The 23,994-nt window shown below is 37.1% G+C and overlaps 1 protein-coding gene across 4 annotated transcripts in view; it reads left to right on the top strand.

Moving 5' to 3' along the window:
• dock10 (dedicator of cytokinesis 10) overlaps window positions 1–23,994 on the top strand; it is a 213,463-nt gene that overhangs the window by 168,027 nt on the left and 21,442 nt on the right. For 2 of the 4 annotated variants that reach the window (XM_073040972.1, XM_073040970.1), the window contains exons 35-49: window positions 850–967; window positions 1,315–1,381; window positions 1,978–2,025; window positions 4,060–4,158; window positions 5,105–5,229; window positions 6,639–6,754; window positions 7,290–7,427; window positions 8,705–8,887; window positions 11,345–11,455; window positions 12,545–12,760; window positions 13,772–13,829; window positions 16,376–16,471; window positions 17,982–18,103; window positions 19,515–19,637; window positions 22,118–22,231. In XM_073040972.1, the coding sequence (XP_072897073.1) occupies window positions 850–967; window positions 1,315–1,381; window positions 1,978–2,025; window positions 4,060–4,158; window positions 5,105–5,229; window positions 6,639–6,754; window positions 7,290–7,427; window positions 8,705–8,887; window positions 11,345–11,455; window positions 12,545–12,760; window positions 13,772–13,829; window positions 16,376–16,471; window positions 17,982–18,103; window positions 19,515–19,637; window positions 22,118–22,231 (1,734 nt within the window). The remainder of the gene's footprint in view (window positions 1–849; window positions 968–1,314; window positions 1,382–1,977; window positions 2,026–4,059; window positions 4,159–5,104; window positions 5,230–6,638; window positions 6,755–7,289; window positions 7,428–8,704; window positions 8,888–11,344; window positions 11,456–12,544; window positions 12,761–13,771; window positions 13,830–16,375; window positions 16,472–17,981; window positions 18,104–19,514; window positions 19,638–22,117; window positions 22,232–23,994) is intronic. The other 2 variants (XM_073040971.1, XM_073040973.1) reach the window with 2 other exon arrangements.

Raw genomic sequence — 23,994 nt, 5'->3', positions numbered from 1 at the left:
CCAGGCCACTCATAAGTGAGGGTATAATATTAATCCGCCGAAGCAGATGAGTTTGCTTCAACTAGGCAGTTAAAATGCAACAAGTCTGAATCCTATCTGCCCTCATAGCCTTAGCAGAACTGAAATGAGATGGAGAGCTGACCACTTACTCTTCTACCAGACACTGCTTCTTCCTGTCACACAGGACAATTAATCTTTCCTTTCATATCTGCCTGTTCTCAAATTTGAAGTGCTCTATGTTTTCCTTCCTTGTGGACAGTCAAACTGTCCATCAGATTGGCTTTGGTTGGGAATGTGTTGGAAATAAATTTAAAGACAATAGAAAGTTTGGGATACTTGGGAACTCCATAAGCCCATTCATAACACAACACTCCTTTCCCCATCATGCTGGAGATAAGGTTGAGCCTGTGGGTTCTCTTCAGTGCAGTGCTCGCAGGTGACTCATTGGTCATGAAACTCTGCCATGAAACATGACAGAAGTTCATCAAGTCTGCAAGTATACCGGTACTTGGTATGCCTTAGACCCAGGTTAACACAGGACACAATTGACATTCCAGTTACAGATAATAGTTTGTGGCTTACAAACAATTCTGTCCACTTGACTATGAGTTTTATTCTATTCCTCCACAATATTATTGGAATTTGCATTCAGGAATAACAAAATGCATTGAATTAAAGGAGATAGAAAAGGTGAATGTGTAAAAGTGGCATTTAGTTCAACTTGTTTGTATGATTGGAAGCCAGTGTTTTTCCCTGTTGTAAAAGATAGAATGTCAATTAAAGGCCAATGGCCAAATAAATACAGCTCAAACACACATTACTTTAGTAACAACGTTTCTAACTCTCCAGGCTTATTCAAGACCATTATCTTTAATTGGATCTGCTACTCGATTTGACAAATTAGATCAAGCTGAATTGAAAAGTCTGCTCACATGTTTCCTTCACATCATGAAAACTATTTCTGAGGGTAAGACTCAATTTCCTGACATAACGTGGCAGTGTCTCAGACAACTGACTCCTTTCTGTTACTCATAGATCAATTTATTTAGTACTCTAATTTCATTGTGCGTATAAGTAGTGTTTTGTAATATTTAACTAAAGGGGAGAAGATGTAATTTCTCCCTTTACTGTAGCCGCTTTGGTTGCAATCATCTTTTTTTATTAAATAGGTTACGACGTAAGATGAATAAGTAAATTGATGTTGGTGTAGTCAGAAAGAAGTATTTTTCAATCAACTGTGAATTCCAGCCTTAGAATAATGGACATTTATAATATGTTCACGTCATGGTAAAATACTGGATTTGTTAATTTCAGAGACTCTCAAAGCCTACTGGTCCAAATCACCATTTTCAGAACTGACAGATTTCTTCAACATTTTAGAGTAAGTGGAAAACATTAAATTCTCAATTAGTCAAGGTTACCTGATCAGCACTAAAGAACAGACTCAATCAGAAAATGTAAACAGGGATTTGAGAGAAATGTGTAAAGAGTTGTTTCAAATACCTGTTATACTGCAGCTCCATGAAATATTTAGACTTAAAACAGAATGTTTGCACACTGCTTCATTGTATTAACCTACTGCACATTTACCTCTGTGCACATTTATCTGTGCTAGTACACAGTGATGTTAAAGAAAGGTTGGATCTTGTTCGCAAGGTGGAGAGAATCTCCTAGTGGCCACTTATAAAATGACAATACCTACTGCTTGGCCAGCTTGGAATGGAATGGAGACAGATATAGGTTTAAAACAAATGGTAACAACTGAAGTCTGGGAAGAGATGTATATATAAAAGGAATTCAATAAGAACTAAATATTAGTGGATAAGAAAAATAAAATTGTATTCCATGCATTGTATTCATATCTTTCAATGAAGGTTAAACAAATACAAAACTGAAAGCAAAGGCATCTATTTTTTTCAGGTAAATTACACTGACTGATCATTACTGTTTAAAGCCCTTTTCTTTGTTTTCTTTCAGAGTTTGTATTCAACATTTCAAATTCTTGGGAAAGAGACAAGTGGCAAGGTAATGCACAATGTTGTGAGTTTGCAGACTAAGAATTGAATTTGTAATGTAGCTTTAATGAGAAATTTCCCATGTTGCCTCACAAGGGAACTTCCAAACAAAAACTGATACCAAGTCAAATAAAGTGATATCGGGACAGATGACTAAATTTCAGTTGGAACCTTGTTTTTGAGTGCAGATTAACGAAGGAAATAGGGGTGGATGTATGGAGTGAAAATGAAGAACCTTGGATTTGGACTGCCCTTGATCAGATGCAGTATAGAGAAAGGAATGTCTTCATTTATGACTGAGATTTTACAGCCTGTGAAGTTCTTTCAGGTTGTTTAACAGTATGTTATAGTAGTACTGTTATGTTTCTGCTATTGAGTAAATTTATAAATATAACTTTAATATACTCACCCAAAAGCAGTCTACTATTTGAATTTGTAAATTGACTGCAACTGCATGCCTTTCAGCTGTTGATGTGATATATGATAAAATGGGCAGAAAGATGTGGAAATTAAATTACAATCATGTCAACAATATTAGGTATAATTGGAAAGAATGGTGAGAATGGCTAATATTAATGAGAGAAACCTCCATAGCTCCCTTACATTTGTTACTGGAGATTAGGAAAAGGTATCAAGGGCTGGACAACTGAAGGCAGCAGAATTGGTAAACCTTATGGTTAAGAAGGCAAATGGAATGCTTGCTTTCATGAGTTGGGAGGTTTTGATGCAAGAGTATAAAACCTTGTTTAGCTAAGCTGGAGCACTCAGTGTGGTTCTGGTCACCACACCATAAGAAGGATGTGAGTGCTCTAGAAGAGATTCACTCGAGTATTTCCTGGGTCAGAATGTTTTAGCTATGAAGAGTTGAGAAAGGCCAAGATTCCTTATCTTAGAGCAGAGTAAACTAAGAGGAGATTGAATTAATAGGGTATCATTAATAGGATAGATGGATGGGAAAGTTATTCCCATGCACACGTGTTGATAATTAGAGGACATTGACTTAAGGTAAAATTCGGAGATTTAGATGGGATTTGAAGTAGAATATTTCCATCCAGAGATGTTTAAAATTTGGAACTCTTACTGAGGGAATGGTGGAAGCATGTATTCTCACAACATTTAACCAGTATTTAGATGAGCGTTAGGAATCTTGTGACGTACCGTATATATGGTTAGAGAGCTGGAAATTAGAATTAATATAGATGGTATAGATTCCTCAACCATCAGGCTTCTGAACCAAAGGGGATAACTTCACTCAACTTCACTTGCCCCATCACTGAAATGGTCCCAGAACCTGTGGACTCACTTTCATAGACACGTCATCTCATGTTCTCGATATTTATTGCTTATTTATTAATTAATATTATTTAATTCTTTTTGTAATTGCACAGTTGGTTGTCTTTTGCACACTAGTTGATCGCCCAAATTGGTGAGGTCTTTCATTGATTCTATTATGGTTATTACTCTGTTATGGATTTATTGACTACTCCCTCAAGAAAATGAATCTCAGGGTTGCTTACGGTGACATATGGCATATGTACTTGGATTATTAATTTATTTTGAACTTTGAACTTTGAGGTACTTGGTAGCATGGACACAGTGGGGCAAAGAGATATTGTTTTGACTACATGAATCAATGAGTCAGTGAGGTTTTGGAGATAGCTAATTGAAAGGAACAGAAGCTGGATCTTCTATCCAGAATGATCCTAAAATTTTAGACTGCTGCAGCATGACAGAACAAGGCTTAATGGCACTGGTGTTTAGCTGGGACATGCAATGGATAGCTAAACCAGTTACTGTACATAACAAGCATGTCAACTTTGGACCTTGAGGTGAAGGGAATAAACATTGTATTTTCAAGTGGCTTTTCACTTACCAGATGATGAGGTACAGTAAATGTAGCAACATCAATTTGTTTGCTTTGTTAAAAATTTGAAACATAGTATTGCTTTATGTGACTACTTTTTTTTGCCTAATTTGTCTTTATATTCTCTTTTGTTCTTGTTCTTATACACAACATTAATTTTATTATTTTTAATTGGATCAGGAAGTTAGCTGCTGCAGCCAAACTTGCTCAAGCCAGCCAAAGTAATGGAACACTTAAAGGATCTAACCCTACTCAAAGTTCTGGCCTTCTCTCTCAATGGTAATAGCTTTCATAATTTTATTGTTATAAGCCTCATGAGATAATTAATGATTTGTTAAAGAAGCCACATGAGGATGAGTTAAAATGTATATTCCACAACTGATTGTAAAATGTTGACGTCAAGAACAACCATTTTTGGAAGATGTTCCTGACCTCACACCTACTAAGCTTTACTTAATCATTACATTTCAATTTCATATTTTGCATGCATTTGACAAAAGGTTTAATATAATTGAGAAGATTAATTGGAAGAAAAGACATATTTTCCTAAAATATTAAGACAATTGTGTGCTGATCTGGTTGCCTCACTACAGGAAGGATGTCTTTGCACTGGAGAGAGCACAGAGGAGATTCACCGGGGTATTGCCAGAATGGAAGGACTTTAGCTCTGGAAAGAGATTAAATGGGCTGGGTTTGTTTCCACTAGAGCGGATCAAAATAAAGCATGACCTCAGAAGTTCATAAGATTATGAAAGTCATCCATACAGTAGATCTTAAAATCTTTTATCTGTGTTAGGGGTGTCAAAAACAAGAGGTATAGTCTTAAGGAGATTTAACGGGGATCTTAGGGGTAAGACTTTAAGCACAGAGTGATTGGTAACTGGAATGTGCAGCCAGAGGAGGTTGTTAAATCAGATGCAATGACTGCATCTAAGAGCCATCTAGACAGACGTTTATAGTAAATAAGCAAGGCATAGAAGGATATGGACTTTAATGGAGGCAAATTAGATTAGTATAGAAGAGTGAAGTAGTTGGCATGGATAAGGTGGGCTGAAAGAATTGTTTCTGTGCTGTACAATTCTATTTTTTATGGAGATTTAAATTTTAGTAGAATAAATATGTATTGATTCATAACAAAATTAATAGCATGTTGGGTAAAAGCAGATGTAAAAAAAAGGACAAAGTATTTTGTATTCAAATTCTATTATCTCTTCTCATTGGCCAGGATGCATTCAAGCCATGATGGCCATAGGCATGGAAGGTCGCAGACCATGCCAATAATACGTGGAAAAAATGCATTATCACACCCAAAGCTATTACAACTGATGGATGCCTCCAATATAATGATCAGTAAGTAATCAGACACACCTGTGTTAAATTTTCCTCTTTTACACAAGTGGAAACTCTTTCATTTCTAACACCTTTACAATTAATGTAAAATACGCACTTATAATGAAAACAGAAAATGCTGAAAATACTCAACAAGTGAGGCAACATCTGTAGAGGAATAAATGGATTTAATGTTTCGAGATTGAGTAATCCTACAATATTTATGCAAAATCCCAGACCTGAAAATTTATTGTGTTTCTGTTTTAGTACATCCTGACCTGTTGATTATTCACAAGATTTTCTGTTTTAATTCCAGATTTCCAGCATCTCAAGTTTAATGCTACTTTCTATTTGGTGATTTTCTACAAACCACCAAAATATTACAATCTAATTCACAAATAACTTTATTCTAAAATTTACAAATGCATCTGAATGAATATTTGAATTGTCAAGGCATTGTAGGATTGCACTGGCACATGAGATTAGTAGAGATTGGTACTTGATGGTGGGCATAATAGCCTGTTTCTGTGTTGTTTGACCATGACCAATTGGGATAAGATTTCTGCCTTAGTTAGATGTTGGCAGACATGTATAGGCATACCTAAATAAATAGTTTTTATAGATTATTTCTGAGGATCTAAAAGTCAGTAAGATTAGAATTCCAGTGTATGGGCAAAATGGTTAAAGGTGGTTGGGAATGTAAAACAGAGTCAAGTTTAAAAAATCTAATGGTGCACCAGAAATGTTAGGAATTGTATGTCAGACTGAAGGAATGATAAATTAAATATTTAGCTCGTTCAAAATTGAAATGGTCTAAGACTTAGAAGAATGAAATTGCAATGTAATTTATGCAGAGCATTGCAACTGCTCGGAATAGACTTATCAGCAATGTGTCCTTCAGCTAAGTAGCTGAGCAAAATTTGTTCACATTTGGTTGGTTTCTTGTTTTCTGTTTCCTGCTATGTCCATGATTAAAAGTTAATAGTAAATTTTGTAAAGGACTTTGGCTGAAGCAGATAACTATCAACTGTGGGTGAATTTGTTATCTTTTACTGTCTGCAGACCCTAGAAGGCAAATAGATTGAAACACTCAGTTTTGTCCTGATTCAGTTCAATGCACCAGAATATACAATTAAGATGATAACAAAATTGTTAGGACCACCACCTTTGTACTGCCAAGCTGGCAGTGAACTCTGTTGTTCATATACATGTTATGTATTACGCAGATAAATTTGTGAGCCCACAATACCAGTGCAGAGCCTTGCTAGGGGAAGGCAAGTTTGCAGAATTAGCGCAGTCTTATTTGGACTTTAGTTGAATTATGGTCTTATTTATTGTCACAAAATTACCTGTATTAATTGAAACTTATTTGAAATTAATACCAACTTTGTATTGATATAATAACTACTTATGATCTTCCAATTATGTAGATGGTGGTCCTACTGAGACAGATACCATGCATCTCATTGATGTGGAAGCAAATATTGCAACAGAAGTCAGCATTACAGTGTTAGAAATCATCTGTCTTTTCACTCAGAACCATCAGGTAATGATAATGAACTCCATATTTGTTTGATGAATGAATTCCAATTATATTGCACTAACAGATGTTGTTTTATATTTATACTTTTAGCACTACATCTTTAATTTTATGTAGCATATGATAAATGCTTTGCTACTATGTAACCGTTTTTAAGCTGAAGCTATGGAAAACCGTATGTTTCAAATAATCCCAAGTATTAATTCTGCAATGTTCAATTCTCCGCTTTTACCAGTTCCTTTTAAACTCTAAGTTATCTGTTCTATGTAACTAGACAAGGAGAAACTTATTGCTTTTATCTATCATAGAAGCTGATTTGTGACCCAGTGAAATTGTGTGACTTGTATTTGGATGCATGTGATATAAAATTTAAACGTTGCATCATATATATAATTAACTAATTGCCGGGATTTCACTCAGGAATGCCTAGTCTGTCCAATCTGCAAGCAGTTCTTGTTTTAGTAATCACTGTAATTTGTAGACTGCAACTCTATACATTTTTCATTAGCATACAACAATAATCTTTTATCTGGTTTAACAGCGGCAACTGCAACAGGATGAAGGACAGAATTCCATGATGAAGAAAGTCTTTGACACTTATTTGCTCTTCCTGCAAGTCAATCAGTCGACGTTTGCTTTGAAGCATGTCTTTGGAGCTCTCCGGCTGTTTGTTACCAAGGTGCAGATACTGTATATTATTTTGGTGGCAAGGTTTTTCCACAGTAATTTACAAATCTGAAGAATATTTTCCTATTTTTTTTTACAATTTCTGATAAAAGTAATAGGGAATAAATTTGTAATAATGGTCAAAAATTACAGCAGTTCCATTCCAAATGACAGTAACTCACTGCATGTAAGTCACCATTTAGGATTCCCATGTGCAGTGGAAGTCCAGAACATTCTGGTAGCTCCTTCCAGGTGATTCCATGACTGGACAGCACTCTGACATTGATCAATGCATGAAGCCCAGCAGCAGGGACAATTTTGCTGCAGTTTCCTCATACTTCCTCTGAGATACTGCCTGCTGAATCTGTGCCTGGTTAGCCATAACTCTGAAACAAGGCCACACATTTGAATAAGGAGAAACAACTGTAAGGGAGCTAGGTAATTTTAAGAGTTATTAAACATTATTTGTGTTGAGGTGCGTTTTTCTTAAGACTGTATTTGTGTTAATTTTGAAAGTTGCTGAATTCTAGAACCTGCAGAAATATTCAGGATTTCCTGACAGCTGGATAAGCATTTATGGTTTATCCAGATGTCAAGGTTCTCCAGATGTTTTGCATGCAGCCATGCTGTAGCCCACCCAATGGCATTGTGTTGCAAAAGTCTCTGCTGATGAGTAGGGCCTTGACATTGTCAATCAGAGCAGCATTTATCAGCAGATCTGTGAAAAGTAAACGTGCATTACTGCATGAGTAATCAGCAAACAAAACTGATTTACTGCTGGTAGTAAATTCTGGACTTTTAATATAAAAAAATTCATGTCTATGAGGATGCAGAATGCCACCAATCTAAGTCTCACTACTTTATCATATCTTTAGATATGCTTACAATTTGAATTACTCTTCCAGCTGAAATGTCAACCACTGCAAATGGGTAGAATTTCATCATCTTCTTTACATCTTGTATGATTTTTGAACTATAGAACCATAGAACACTACAGCACAGTACAGGCCCTTCAGTCCTTCATGTTGTTCTGACCCATATAATCCTTTAAAAAAAGTGCTAAACCCACACTACCCCATAACCCTCCATCTTTCTTTCATCCATGTGCCTGTCCAAGAGGCTCTTAAATACCCCTAATGATTTAGCCTCCACCACCATCCCTGGCAAGTCATTCCAGGCACTCACATCCTGGGAGTTGAACTCTTTTGAAATTAGTTGAAATGGGTTATGTGTTGAAGATATGTGATATTATAGAATGTTGTAGTACTAAATGGCTTCATTTCTCATCAGTTCCCTTCAGCCTTTTTCCAAGGGCGAGCAGAACTTTGCGGCGCACTCTGTTACGAAATCCTAAAGTGTTGCAACCACAGATCGAGTTCAACCCAAAATGAGGCTTGTGCCTTGCTTTATCTTTTTATGAGGAAGAATTTTGAATTTACGAAAGGAAAATCAATCGTCAGATCACACCTTCAGGTTAGTGTTATTGCTATTATTTTACAAAATGATGTAGAAACTTTCAAAATTCTGCGTGAATTAAAAGTACTCAAAAAAAAAAGTTCTTACCAAATATCAACAGCAAATTGCACATCAAACAAAGTTAATGTATAATTTCTGGAACTTAATTATATTTGAAACTTGGAATGAAAGCAAATGATTAACATTGTTAATGTAAAGAACGGTTGTCTGCGCTTCTGCATAATGAAACACTCAACATTGTTATCACTGTTATCAAAACGAAACACCATTTTATGCCCACTCTACTGTATAAATATTAATTATTGTGTTACTCAGCCAAGACATTTTCAGGCATTAAACAGTTGACAAAAGTGGCTAACACTGTAGAAGGCTCCTGCGCTTGTGATTGAAAAAGACATTTCAACACCTACCTCTCCACCCAGCCAGTGATCATTGCTTTTTACTCATTTAATCACTCCCCACCACACCCAGGAAATGCCTGACCAAATTTCAGAATTTGATCCAGGTTGAATCTCTTGCTTTCTTGCCCTGATGCAAATTAGGCTTAGTGCTCATTATTGGGTAGCTGTTGCACCTGGCAAAGATGAATTATTTCACCAATGCCTCTTGATGTCTGGCAGGTGAATCACTCAAGTCCTTTTACACTATTCCACCAAGGAAATGCTTCTTGATATTTCTTGATTTGATTAATTTTTGACTGTTATTTTTCTTTCTTGATTTTGATTTGACCAATATTTCTTGAGCTTGAAGATAGAAACCTGTCAATACTATAATTACAACAAAAAACACAGGATTTGATTTTTCCAATAAATTTGTATGCACTGTAAAACTCAGAACAACCACTAAAATGTACTTTAAATATTTTTAGCCTCATTTAGTGAATAGGTATATTCATATTGTCATCAACCACAAAAGCAGATCTTTTGGCCCTTTTTGTTATACTGCTCACAGTGTATCGATCCACACCAATCAAATGGATGTATGAGAACTTGAGTGGTCGCCTTCTGTGGACTGGTAATTTAGGTGCTCATCCAGGTGCTGATTAAATGTTGTGACAGTACCTGCCTCCACCAGCTTCTCAGGCAGTGTGCTCCAGATTGCCACCACCCCCTCTTTGGAAAAAAAAAATCCTCAGATCCCCATATAAATCCTTATTTTAAACCTACGCTCTCTAATTTTTAGGCTTCTTTATCAAAGGCATTTCTATTCCTGTCTATATTAACTACACCTACCTCTCCACCCAGCCTTTACTATTCCATCCTCCTGTTACTTCTCATAATTTTACATACTCCTATCAGAACCCCCTCAGCCTCCTCCACTCCAAGTAATTCAAACTTGTATCTTATACCTTCTTAAATCCAAAGCATTCCATCCAGTCAACATTGCACACTCTCCTCACCATGGTTTGGCAATCAGGACTGCACACAATATTCCAGCTGTAGTATAACTAAGGTTTTATAAAGCTGTACCATTATTACTATATTACACGCTATGGCCCAGGTAATGAGGTCAAGCATTCCATATGTCTTCTTCACCCCCTACCAGTTCTACCATCTTTAGGGATATAGGAATTTATGGACCAGAGTATCTTTGGTTCCTCAGAACTCCTTAGAGCCCTGTCACCTATGGTATCTGCTTTCTTTTTTGGACCTCTCAAAATGCATCCCTGCACACTTATTGGTTTTAACGTCCATCTGTCATTGCTCTGCCCAAATTATCAGCTGATCAAGGTCATTTTATAGCTTAAAACATCACTCATTATTAATAACAACCCAAATTTTCATGTCATCTGCAGACTTACTAACCATACCAAGTAATCCACATCGAAGTCATTAATGTACTGTATATAACAAAAAATGATAAGGGTTTCATCACTGATCCTAGTAGTACATCATTGGACATACACATCCAATCAAAAAATCAGCCCTTGACCTTCACACTTTGCCTTCTATCATTAAGCCAATTTGGGGTTCAATTTGCCAATTGGATCCTCACATTCCAAGCCATTGCCTGATCATCATTAACATGTAATTCACCTTTTGCCTGCATAATTTTTTCCCTTATGTCCTTGAATTGAAGCAATTTTATTTATGTCACCAATTCAGTATTAGATTACTTAAAAATTCGTTACACTGACATTTGGTGATGAAAAATTATATTCATGATTATTTACTAAAACAAATAAATACAAATTACATGTCTATATGTTTTGTAAAAGTGTACATACATTACTGCTGAGAACCCATCTAATCTGCTGTTATTCTTTTATTTTTGTTTTTAAACAGTTACTAAATCCATTAGGGTTGAGTTGGAATGCAACCCGATGTTCAGGATATTTTAAAAGTTATCAAGATTTTGATGGTTTAATTCTTAAAACAATTAACATAGCATAATCAGTGTTTTATATTGAAATATATGTTCATGTTTAATTGATACATCTTATCTCCCTTGCAGCTTATCAAAGCCGTTAGTCAACTGATAGCAGATGTGGGAATGGGAGGCACTCGATTCCAGCATTCACTAGCAATAATTAACAATTTTGCAAATGGAGATAAGCCTATGAAAGTAAGGATATGTTGGTGAAGTTATTTTAAGCTTCTGTTGTAAACATGACATTTAATGTTTATTCTCTCCAGGTATGTGGAATCAAAGTCAGGGACAATAATAGATAGCAGGCATTCTTACCATTTCATGTATCATCCTTGCACTCCATAAACATAGATGAAATATTGTTATAAACTTTACAGGCTTTGGAATTAAACTACCATAGGCCTTATCTCCAAATCACAGGTATTTATCTCCACACACAATACTCATCACTTCTCCATGTAAGTGGCATCAGGTTTGGAATTCCCACCCGTAAGTGGAAGGCCTGAACTTGCTGGCCTCACGGAACCCAGTGGCTCACGACAAATGCGTGGTGGTTCTCCAGCACCTGATGCTGGGGAATCTGCCTGCTGAATTTGTGCCAGGTAAGGTATGTGCAGGAACAGTGACTACCTCTGTTTCAATGGAGTGAAATGGTCCAAAGGAAACAGGCTCATTAAATTTACTTAACACTTATATTGTTTTAAAATGTATTCTTGTCTTTTTGTTCACTTTTAACATTCAGTTTAATTTTTGAGTGTTTTAAATGCTAGAGATTTAGTTATGCGAGCTTTTAACTTGTTAGACAGCCACACAATATGATGACGGTGGTTCAGTCAGTTTTCACTGTTGTCACTATTTTGTATGCAGAGCTTTTTGTACTGTTCTCTCTCCACACGTACTGCTAGTAAGGCTGAAAATCAATGGAGGACATCAACACTGATGACAGGAGCAGTTTGCAAGTACAAGTTTACAATGGCCAATTGGCAACATTGATGTTAAATTTGTACTTATTGCAGATAAGCAGTTATCTTGGATTGGGCAACAGTAAGTTAGGCAGGAAATTTAGGGTCAATTATGGTATATTTAACTCTTTTCCTCCAAGTTTCTTAGGCCTACATAATCTGAAGCTGTCAGAACAGATGTTTGAACATTGCAAATGATGCAATACATTATCATTTGATCAGGTCTATATACAATATGAGCTATCATTTAGCCTGTTCCATATAAGTCACTGATGGTTAAATCTGACTTTAAGTTACTTTTCCTTTGCTTCAAATCCTGTAGAACACGTTGTTTCCTGTGGAAGTGAAAGATTTGACGAAGCGAATAAGAACAGTGCTAATGGCCACAGCACAGATGAAAGAGCATGAGAAGGATCCAGAAATGCTGATTGACCTCCAGTACAGCTTGGCAAACTCATATGCCAGCACTCCTGAACTGCGAATGACCTGGCTTGAGAGCATGGCAAAGATTCATATCCGAAATGGAGATGTATCTGAGGTGATTTACACAGTTTTTTATTTTTGGAGGCATTTTGTTTCTTCTTTCTACCGAACATTTAACTTACCACATTATATTATTCAAGATTCTGGTGAAGAAGGATAATGAAAGAATGCACACATGTAAACCCAAAATGTGCATTTTTTTTGCTGCCTTGTTTGACTAGTCTTTTCCTTTGGGAGATCAAGGTTAGATTCAAACTTGAGTAATAACTAGGCCAGAAGCATTCTGAGCAAAGCAGTATTGGAAACATCTTGTTATTGGAAATTGAATTACAGTATTTGGCGCACTCTGGCCTAAAAGAAATGTGATTTAATTTCCAAAATTATTGTGAATATTTGCATCTTCAAGCTCATTTAAAAATTCAAAATACTTGCAATAACAAATTAATTTAACTTTGTACAGCTTAAAGAATTCTGCTGCAGAAAGCACTTAAGATGAGAAAAATATTAATAATCAAAGGAATAATCATGCTGATATTAGCTGTTGTTCTAAATAGAAGTAGAATTATGTAGAAATACATGGAGCTACAACATAACCAACAAGTGCTCCATCAATCACAAAATAATTGCATTAAAGAATTCTGTGCAATATATTGGGGTGTAAGTTATTTATCAGACTAATTCCTGTTGTTTATATCACCTGTGCAAAATTAGAAAGCAGGACCCACAACCATGGCAGCATAACTTATATCTATGCAGGCATCAGATTTTATGCAGTAATGTTTGTTCCATATTAACATTTGAAAACGCAAGTATGGTCCAGATTCAACTGAAAGATGTCCCAGCAAATTTTCATTCCCTAATTTAACCGTTGGTTCTGTCCTGCAAGCAGGACTATGTAGGATGGAATTATCTAGGTAGCTACAGCTTGGCCCCTGGAAGCTCCTTCCAAACCCAGGAGGAAGGTTTGGCTGGCTGACCAGCACTATGTTTGCAGTAGTAAATATACTACCTTGAGGGGTTTTTTTTCTCAGGTTTGCCGTTCTGATTTATATTTTCTGTATTACAGGCCGCAATGTGTTACATTCATATAGCTGCTCTTATATCAGAGTATCTGAAAAGAAGAGGTAAGTGAATAAATCAAAAGTAAATCTTGAACTTATCAATCAACGACTGTGTAATAATTCAAATTGCCAATACACCACAAAATAATATCACAACTGTTTATAAATGTAAGCTATTTAATATCAAAATGAAGAAAAAATTATTCTTGCTGATTGTTGTGAATACTTGGAATTCTCCATCTAGAGGGCAATTTATATTCAGCTATTGAATATATTCAAGACGGTGGTTGAAACATTTTGGATACAAAGAGAATCAAGGGATACGAAGTTAAGCAGGAAATTGAAAACAAAATCTCAACTACAATTATACTGATGGGTGGATCATACACAAGGAGCCATTTGGCTACTACTTCCTGTATTCTAGTCATTAGTGATTATACTGATTGGGTGAATCCCAATTAGTGTAGATAGCAGATGGATTTGTTGAGTGGAAGATAAGCAGTTCCCAGAGATAAGGCAGGGCAGATATAGTCATTAACATGTCACAAGAGCCACTATTCCAAAGGTAATGAGCAACAAAAAGCTCCACTGGGAAAGGTGGAAGAGGTGACCATCTTTTGATAATAAGTGAGAAAATACTTAAAAAGTAAAATAACTAATTCATGCCCAACAAGAAAAAGTTCAGGTAATGTAACATAATTGATATCAGATTTTTATTCCTTCAGAAAGTTCAAGGGGTAAAAGTTAATTTCATAGAAAACCCCCCAGAATATGAAGCATCAACTGAGCTTGCTTTGCAAGCATTGGTTTAGTGTTAGCCACTGAGATGAGGTAACAATCTTACTGCTGCAGTGCTAGACATTGCAATTTCAGCCTATAGATAACGATTTGTTCACCTCCTACAGATACCCTTGGGCTTCCAATTCCTTCAGCCCTTGCAGAAATGTCAGAAGAGTCAAAACTTAGGGTTAAGATTCTGTGTTCAATAGAAACACCAGTGACAGTAAGCAATGAATAGATTACATTAGAAATATTGTACAGAGGAAGAAGAAAGTCATCAACTTCTTTCTAACTTAGAGTTAAGGCATTTGCAAGGCTTTTATTTTCTTCTTGATAAACAGAACATAGTTTCTCTGTTAGTCTTCCTCCAGTTTTCCTCCTCAGATAAATTCAGGGTTTGCTCTCATTCCCTAGCATATTTTATGAAAACAAATCCCTAAGCTCATTTTGTGCAGTACTACAGAACATTTTTACAGATGTTCAAACAATGAAACTCTTGTTTTAAAGTATCCATCTGAGTTCTATTAACAGTGTGATTTCAGCTGAAGCTCCCTTTTTCATCTGGGCCTCAAATTCTGATACAGTTCATGAGAAAAGCAATGTTTAGTGTAAGCCTGCATCCAGCATTACAGGATTTGAAGAATTGAGGACTATTGGGGGATGAATGAATGAGGTATGTCCAGAGTCAGGGAAACTGGGCATCCTTTTTATCAGTGTCCATGCTCAATTTGCCCATTCATAAAATGGATGCTGTCCCTTTGGCATTTTGGTCTATGATCTACTAAATCTGTGGAGATTCAAATATGTGAGCTCTCTGCTTTAACAGCCCTTCTTCCGTGGGGAAGTGCTGAAATAACACTTAGGAAAGAGCCTGAGCTTTTAGCCTGATGGAGTTGTTCACACAAAACTGTTCTATTCAATTTATGTCCCTTTTCTCATGTTGAAGAAGCCCAGAGGCATAAAGCAAGACAGCGCATTGATCTTCACAAACAAGGCAATGTTGTGCCTATGTATTGTTTCAGCTGGTGCTACAACTGATGGTTATAGTTCACTCATTTCCATCATGATTCAACTGGACACACAGACCCTCTGCCACATACAATGTTATCAATGTAGTTCAGAATTAGATATGGCATCAGTGACTTAAATAGAATGAAATTTGTTGTTCTATTGTTTTTGAGAGTGCAGTACAGTATAGTGTTGAGGGGTTTTTCCTTCTTTCACTATATTCCAAACTATAACTCCTTCATGGCTATGGCTACCCCTCCTCTTCATCCTCCAGTGCAGTTCAAGCCACGTCATCTAAAATTGTTTGAAAGGCAGCCATCATAAAACATACAGGACCTTTTTGAACTCCAATCTGATTCAAATTGCAGCTATAGATGAAATGACCAGAAACTGGGTAAAATCAAGCTGCCAAAACAGAAAACTGAACCTGAGATTTACCTTGATGGAAATGAAAAGAAAGCCCTTTGAATTGAGAGTGCACAGCCTGATCTCCATGATTTGCTGAGCAAGCAAATGAATGAATGTCAGTCACTGTCACCTACCAAGGTTTCAGAATGGTGCTGAAGCAGACACAAGGCCCTCATTCTCAATAGACCCTGCCTCTTTGGACAGCTGCCCAGGACACAGAAAAAGTTTGGTAATTGTCTTGCTCTAAGGAGACCAAACCTGGGAGACTGTGGTCTGATTTTTAAAAAATTTTTATGCATGCATGAACTTGAATTCTTTGACATGGATTAATATAATGCATTTGCATCCTTGAGAGTGTGTGTGTGTTTGTGTTTTGTAAACAATAGTCATATGATAATGATGCCTTGCTGTAGGTTATTGGAAAACAGAATGGACCCGTTTATCAACATTGTCTGAGGAATCAGATAACCTTGACTGTAACCAATTACTAATATCACACCAAGGAAGAAGTGAGTGATCTAACAACACTTATTGTTGAATGCAAGAGTAAATCTATGGATATTCCATTAACTCTAGCATTTGTCTGTCTTTGTATATTGCTTCATAATCTCTTTAAGTATTACAATTTAACATGCATGCACTAAACCTTTGTCTAGTTCACATTTTTTGTTATTTGTGCTTCATTAACAGATTTTTTAAAACTTCAGTTTGCTTCTGTCAGTCATCCTTCTAATTTATTTTCTTCTTTGTTCGTGCTTGTAAGAAGCAGATGGCTGTTGTCAATTGCCCGAAGTAGCAAATGTCAGTTGTATCTTAACTACTTGAGAGCGCACTTAGTTTGGGATTGAAGACTTAATCTAGAATCTTGAACACAGAAATCTACCACTAAAGTCCGGTGCCGTGGAAGTTCAATCATTCAGTAAGGCATATCAAAGCCCCATTAACAAGTTTCACAACATATGCCAGTGATATTGAACCTGATTCTGATTCTATTTTCTCATGGACATAACGATCTCATACTTTATTTTGAGGAAGAGTAGGGTAAATATCCCATGATGCCTAGTCAATGCTAATCTCGCGTAGTAAAACGGATCATACGGTCATAATCATACCACTGTGTTAGAGCTTGCTGTGTGCACAGTGGCTGTTGTGCTTTTCTAAATTACTACTCTTCAGCTGTACGTAAAGCACTTAAGATGCCTGGCAACCAATATGTCAGTAGTCAATACAGAGATAATATTTCAGAGGTTATGTACAGGGCACCATGGTAGCGCCGGGGTTAACACAACACTATTACAGCTCAGGGCATCAGAGTTCAGAGTTCAATTCCGTTGTCCTCTGTAAGGATTTTGTACGTCCTCCCCCATGAAGCATGGCTTTCCTCTGGGTGCTCCAGTGTTCTCCCGTATTCCAGTGATCTACCTGTTAATAGGTTAATTGGTCATTCTAAATTGTCCTGTGATTAGGCTAGGATTAAATAGGTGGGTTGCTGGATAATGCACTTGTGGGGGCAGAAGGGCCTGTTCTGTGCTGTATCTCTAAATGAATAAGTAAATTAATTCCGACCAAAAGCAGGAAATGTTAAGTTATGGTATTTTCAGAAAAAGCGTCCCTAAAGGGGTGTTGCAACTCATTAAATAATGAAGAAAGTGATCTTTTCTGGCACAGTTATTGGTCATGTTATTATTGACTATTGTCAAAGTCAATGTATCAAATTGTAGTCCTTTTGCAGCCTCTTACACTGAGCAATCACAACCCTGTCATGTGCTGCAGTTATGAATGTACTGATTCTGGAATATGCGAGAAGAGTTTGAAATTTTTTGAACCATAAGTGTAATTCAATGGTTAATGTAAATAAAATGACTAGTTATTAACTATAAGCTGTGTTTCTTGTGAAGTTAGTACAATTATACTGTAAAACTTACAATAATTTTCCTGTAATTGTCTTCAATTACACTTGCTAAAATGTGCTTGTTTCCAGTATTTTGTTTAGTGTAAATATATGAATGAATTTGCCAGTATCTTTTGTCTTAGGTTTGTTTTCAATGGGATGGTCAGCCTTTCAAACAATTACCCCCAATGTGAAAGAAGAGGGAGCAATGAAGGAAGACTGTGGAATGCAGGACACCCCATATAGTGAGGTTGGTAACGTCAACACAAATTGCTTGGATTGATAATGTTGCAGAATTTTTACTTCCCATTCCAAGAAGTCAGATACTATGAGTGGAAGCTGAAAAGTTTATTTTTGATGTGCAAAGCCACATTGGACTATTGCATATGGTGCTGTCATCACTGCCATTCCGGGTTGCTGCGTCAGTGTGGTGCTGCATCATTGCATGGCAAGGCCACATTGGACTACTGCATATGGCGCTGTCATCACTGCCATTCCGGGTTGCTGCGTCAGTGTGGTGCTGCATCATTGCATGGCAAGGCCACATTGGACTACTGCATATGGCGCTGTCATCACTGCAATAAATAGAAGCAAAACTAGAAATCATTGCCACTTTTAGACATTAGGGTTGCTTTCCAATGACACATTGGCTGGCATTAACATTCACGATTGTCACCATTTACTTGAGAAAGCAAAATGCATTTTACTTGATATGGAAGCTGATTAGCATACAGATGAATTTATGAATATTGGAGTATCAGATCTTGCTATCTCTCTATCTCCATTTTGGAGGATAGCCCAGTGACAAACATCAGTTACAAGAATTACAAGTCTACAGCCTGCCTCAGCTATCCCAGCTGTATATATCTGAGATAGCTGTGACAGTCTGTAGGCTTGTAATAGATATTCTGTTATTGGGCTGTCCCTGAGATAGGGAAAGGAAAGCGGGGAATCAGGATAGATTGTCTAAAAGTGTGAACAGCATGTAAAATGGCAGTGAATGCCATGGCACTTCCAAGTTTTTTAAGTGTGCAGAAACAAGATGGTAACATAGCGCTAGAGTAGTGTTATTACAGTGCCACAATCCGTAATCGGGGTTCTATTCCTGTCAGTCATTGCCTGTAAGGAGTTCGTCTGTTCTCCCCTTGACGGCGTGGATTTCCTCCAGGTGCTCTGGTTTCCCCCACTTTCCAGGAACGGGGTGAGTTAGGGTTAGTAAGTTGTGTGCATGCTGTTTTGCTACTGCAAGTATGGTGACATTACAGGCTGCCTCTAGTTCACATTCGACTGTGGCATTGCCACAAATAATGCATTTCACTATATGTTTTGCTGTACATGTGAGAATAAAGCTAATCTTTATCACCAGTACTATATACGACGTAACTGAAGGAGGGTGCCTGAGTAGGGCCCAGACAAAGGACTGTTCTGCATAACGCACAAAAAGGCGGGTATATCTTGGATCTATAGAACTGAAGAAGTTGTTCAATGTGAAGGCGAGTTAAGCCAGAAGAATTAATGTGTTGATGGAGGGAAATTGGTTAGATTACATTCAAGGAAGAAGTGAAGAGCCTTCAGGCCTCTGGTGCAGGATGGAAGGGGTAGAGGAGCTGCACATCCAGGTTTGAGTTTCAAGAGATTACGACTGTTTCATTTGTTAATAGGATACTCTTGTGGAGCAGCTGGAAGCATGTGTTGATTACCTATGGAAATCCGAACGGCATGAACTCATTGCAGATGTCTACAAACCTGTTATCCTGGTTTATGAGAAAAAAAGAGACTTCAAGGTACTATAGGGACTTGGTTAATCTGCACTCGAAAACAAGGTGGTTTTTAATTAAGGCATTTCAAACTCATATCTTTGATGAGCAATGTTTATCAGTATTATTTTAATATGAAAAGAGCTACTATGTCGTAAAAGGTAGGAAAAGTAAAATTTTAATTTATTGATGATTCTTGCCTGAGGAAGTTCTGTTATTGAACAATTTAGACTAAGATATTGTTTGCCATGTCAAATTGCAAGATAGATAGAGTTTGATGAAATGTCAAGTTAATCCAAATAAACCCTTTTGGGGAAACTCAAGTACTATCATCCTCTTTACTAATCATTGTGCTCCAACACCGAGGCCTCAATATCTCTGTGCATCTGGATCCTCGATTTCCTCACTTGAAGACCTCAGTCAGTGTAGATTGGCAACACCATCTCCTCCAGAATCACCATCAGCACAGGTGGACCACAAGGCTGTGGGTTTGCCACCTCTCTGCTCACTTTACACCTATGATTGCATACTTAAGTACAGCTCCAATGCCATATTCAAGTTTGCTGACAACACCACTGTTGCTGGCCGAATGTAAGGTGGTGACGAATCGGCATGTCGGGGGTGGAGGGAGGAATTGAAAATCTGGTTGAATCATGCCACAACAACATCTCACTCAGCCTCAGAACTGAACAGCTGATTACCCACTACAGCAGAAGGAAGCTGAAGGTACATGAGCCAGTCCTCATTAGGGGATTGAAGGTGGAGAGAGTTGGTAACTTTAAATTCCTTGGCATTATCATATTAGAAGATCTGTCCTTGGACTAGAATGTAAGGATCAACACTTAGAAGGCATGACAGCCCTCTACTTTCTTAGAAGCTTACATAGATTTAGCATGTCATTGACAAACACCTATAGCTGCACAGTTCATATTGTGTAGAGTATATTTACTGGTTGCATCACAGCCTGGTACAGGAATGGAAAAGTTTACAGGAAGTGGGTGGATACAGACAGACAGACCTACTTTATTGATCCTGAGGGAAATTGGGTTTTGTTACAGTCGCACCAACCAAGAATAGAATAGAAATATAGCAATATAAAACCATAAATAATTACATAATAATAAGTAAATTATTCCAAGTGGAAATAAGTCCAGGACCAGCCTATTGGCTCAGGGTGTCTGACACTCCGAGGGAGGAGTTGTAAAGTTTGATGGCCACAGGCAGAAATGACTTCTTATGATGCTCAGTGTTGCATCTCAGTGGAATGAGTCTCTGGCTGAACGTACTCCTGTGCCTAACCAGTACATTATGGAGTGGATGGGAGTCATTGTCCAAGATGGCATGCAACTTGGACAGCATCCTCTTTTCAGACACCACCATCAGAGAGTCCAGTTCCACCCCCACAACATCACTGGCCTTACGAATGAGTTTGTTGATTCTGTTGGTGTCTGCTACCCTCAGCCTGCTGCCCCAGCACACAACAGCAAACATGATAGCACTGGCCACCACAAACTCGTAGAACATCCTCAGCATCGTCCGGCAGATGTTAAAGGACCTCAGTCTCCCCAGGAAGTAGAGATGGCTCTGACCCTTCTTATAGACAGCCTCAGTACATCTCAGTCCATTTCAGGCAAAGCCCTTCCCAGCATTCAGCACAATTTTAAGGAGTGCTGCCACAAGAAAGAAGCATCTATCATCAAGGACCCCAGTCATCCAGGCCATGCTCTCTTCTCACTGTTGCCGTTATGAAGGAGGTACAGGAGCCTTAGGTCCCACACCACCAGGTTTAGAAGCTACTATTACCCTACAACCATCAGGCTCCTGAACCAGCGTGGATATCTTCTTTCTGAACTAATTCCACAACCTACAGATTCACTTTCAAGGATTCTGCTATTCATTTTCTCAGTATTATTTATTTATTATTTTTATTGGCACAATTTGTCTTCTTTTGCACATTGTTTGTCAGTCTTAGTTTATGTATGGTTTTCCATATATTCTATTATATTTCTGTATTTTCCTATAAATACCTGAAAGAAAATCAATCTCAAGGTAGTATATGGCGACATATATATACCGTAATACTAAAGTTACTTTGACATTGACTTTAACTTAGATCTAAAAGTAAATTGTACAAAGTGCTGCCATTTTGAAGAAAAACATTTTCCTTCACTTCAAACTTCTGATTTTGTTTTGCTCTGCTTTATCTCCCTCTCTCCAACTCACCTTAACTCTCCTTGCATCTCTGGGAGGGTAGGAGGCGTTGGTGATATAGCAAAACACTTTCAAGTGCTTTCTAACCAAAGCTTCGTAAAGCCTCAGCATTACATCATTGCTTTTATATTCTAGTCCTTTCGAAATGAATGCTAACGCAATAGAATTTCCCTAATTCCTATCATAATCCCTCTGTGTTGTAATACTCAAATGATTCTGTGAACTGTTTGTGCTGTTCTGTCAATGTAGCTTTTTAGATAGGTACAATTGTCATATAAACATTCCACTCTTTACAGAGATTGGCAGAATTGTACTACAACATCCATCGATCCTATCTTAAGATAACAGAGGTTGCACATTCGGAAAAACGATTGTTTGGAAGATACTACCGAGTTGCTTTTTATGGACAGGTAAGTGCAACGTGCTCATGTGACAGAGCAGATCCTGGTTCAAGACATCACTCACATTCAGTTTGGTTCTGTAGCAGGCTTCATTTCAAATGCAATTTCAACCTGTCAGCAATTTTATTTTACCTTCATTCTGATGGCTAAAATCTGCACAAATACTTTGTGCAAAAACTTTGTAAAAGTTTTGATTCTATGTTGAACTTATCTTAACATTTCCTACTTAATGCTACCCTATTTAAAAAAAAAATGAGATTTTTTTCTTCATAATTTGCATTTTCTCTAAATGGGCCATTTTCTCCACGGTTAACTATAACTGTCCTGTAATAGCACAGAAGTTGTGATCTAAGACAAACTGTAGTCATTACATTTCCCAGTATATGATACAGAAGTACTGGATCATGTTGAGCATCTCACATTAGATTCTCTATGATCCTGTAAAACCTATTGCTTTCCATGAGCATTTTGGATATTCATATTATCATTTATAGAGCACAATTTTAAGAATTATGGTAGAATTCTTTAAATAGTATCGTAAAGTTGGTATAATGTAAAAGTGAGTCTGAAAAGGGTCATAAGTGTAACAGCACTGAAAAGAGGGTTATTGGAAAAGAATATATCGTATGGTAAGTAATAATTTAATTTTATTAAATATCTGTAACTAAATATCGACTATTGATTAAAAAGAATAGTTAACTAATTGAAACTTGCTCCAATAGAGCTTCTAAGTCTCTCTTTGTCGAACCTTCCAATCTAGTTTTTTGGACTTTGTAAAATATTACCATTGAAAATACTGTCAAATCATCACTTCCTTTTCTCACCAGTAAATCCCACAGAGTCCTGCATACTTGTTTGGTATGCTTATGCAACAATGTATATATTTTGTTTAATATGTTATTTTTCCCTTTTTTTCCAAATACCTCAAGGCTGTGGTAAGTTTTTTCCTCTCTGTTGCTCTTTCTTTCAAAACCCATCGACATCAAGCTTCCCCTTAACATCTTCTGTAAATAACCCGTCATTGGCTAATAATTTATGTTGTTGAATATTATGATGATCATCATTTTGAGATATGAAATTACTATTCATCTTAGATTTCAATGTTGTATTTCTTTATTAAAATCTATATGTGTTGACCATTTCTAATAACTTTTATATTTTTAACAAATCATATTTAATTAAGTCTAGGAGTGTCCAGCTCATCCATAACATGATGCCACTACTCAAAGTACACACCCGTAGTTAATATCACACATCCAGTGTTTGTTTTAGAGTCATTGAACACTACAGTACAGAAACAGGCCCTTCAGCCCATCTAGTCTGTGCTAAACCATTGATCTGCCTTGTCCCATTGAACTGAACCTGGGCCATAGCCCTCCATTTCCCTCCTATCTATCCCTACCCATATAAATTTCCCTTAAATGTAGAAATCAACCACGTACCCACCACTTGCGCTGGCAGCTCATTCTGCACTCTCACCACCCTCTGAGTGAAGAAGATCCCCCTCACCCATGGCTAAGGGTGTTTTAAATACCTCTGCTAGGGCCTCTGCAATTTCTGCAGTAGTCTCCCAGAGGTTCCAGGGGAACACTTCGTCGGGTCCTGAGGATTTATCCACTCTCTTCTTCTTGAAGCATATGCTGTCCATCACTTTTATATTCATTTGTATATGTACTGTGTGTTATTCTTTACAAAAATCATCAGTGCTCATTATTTAATACAATCACACTAACAACTAAGTTTTTTGAACTAGACTAAGATGATATTAAAAA

Source organism: Hemitrygon akajei, chromosome 3, assembly GCF_048418815.1.
Source record: "Hemitrygon akajei chromosome 3, sHemAka1.3, whole genome shotgun sequence".
Classification (NCBI taxonomy): domain Eukaryota; kingdom Metazoa; phylum Chordata; class Chondrichthyes; order Myliobatiformes; family Dasyatidae; genus Hemitrygon; species Hemitrygon akajei.
Note: the sequence above shows the minus strand (reverse complement) of the source record. Positions and strands in the feature narration are given on the sequence as shown.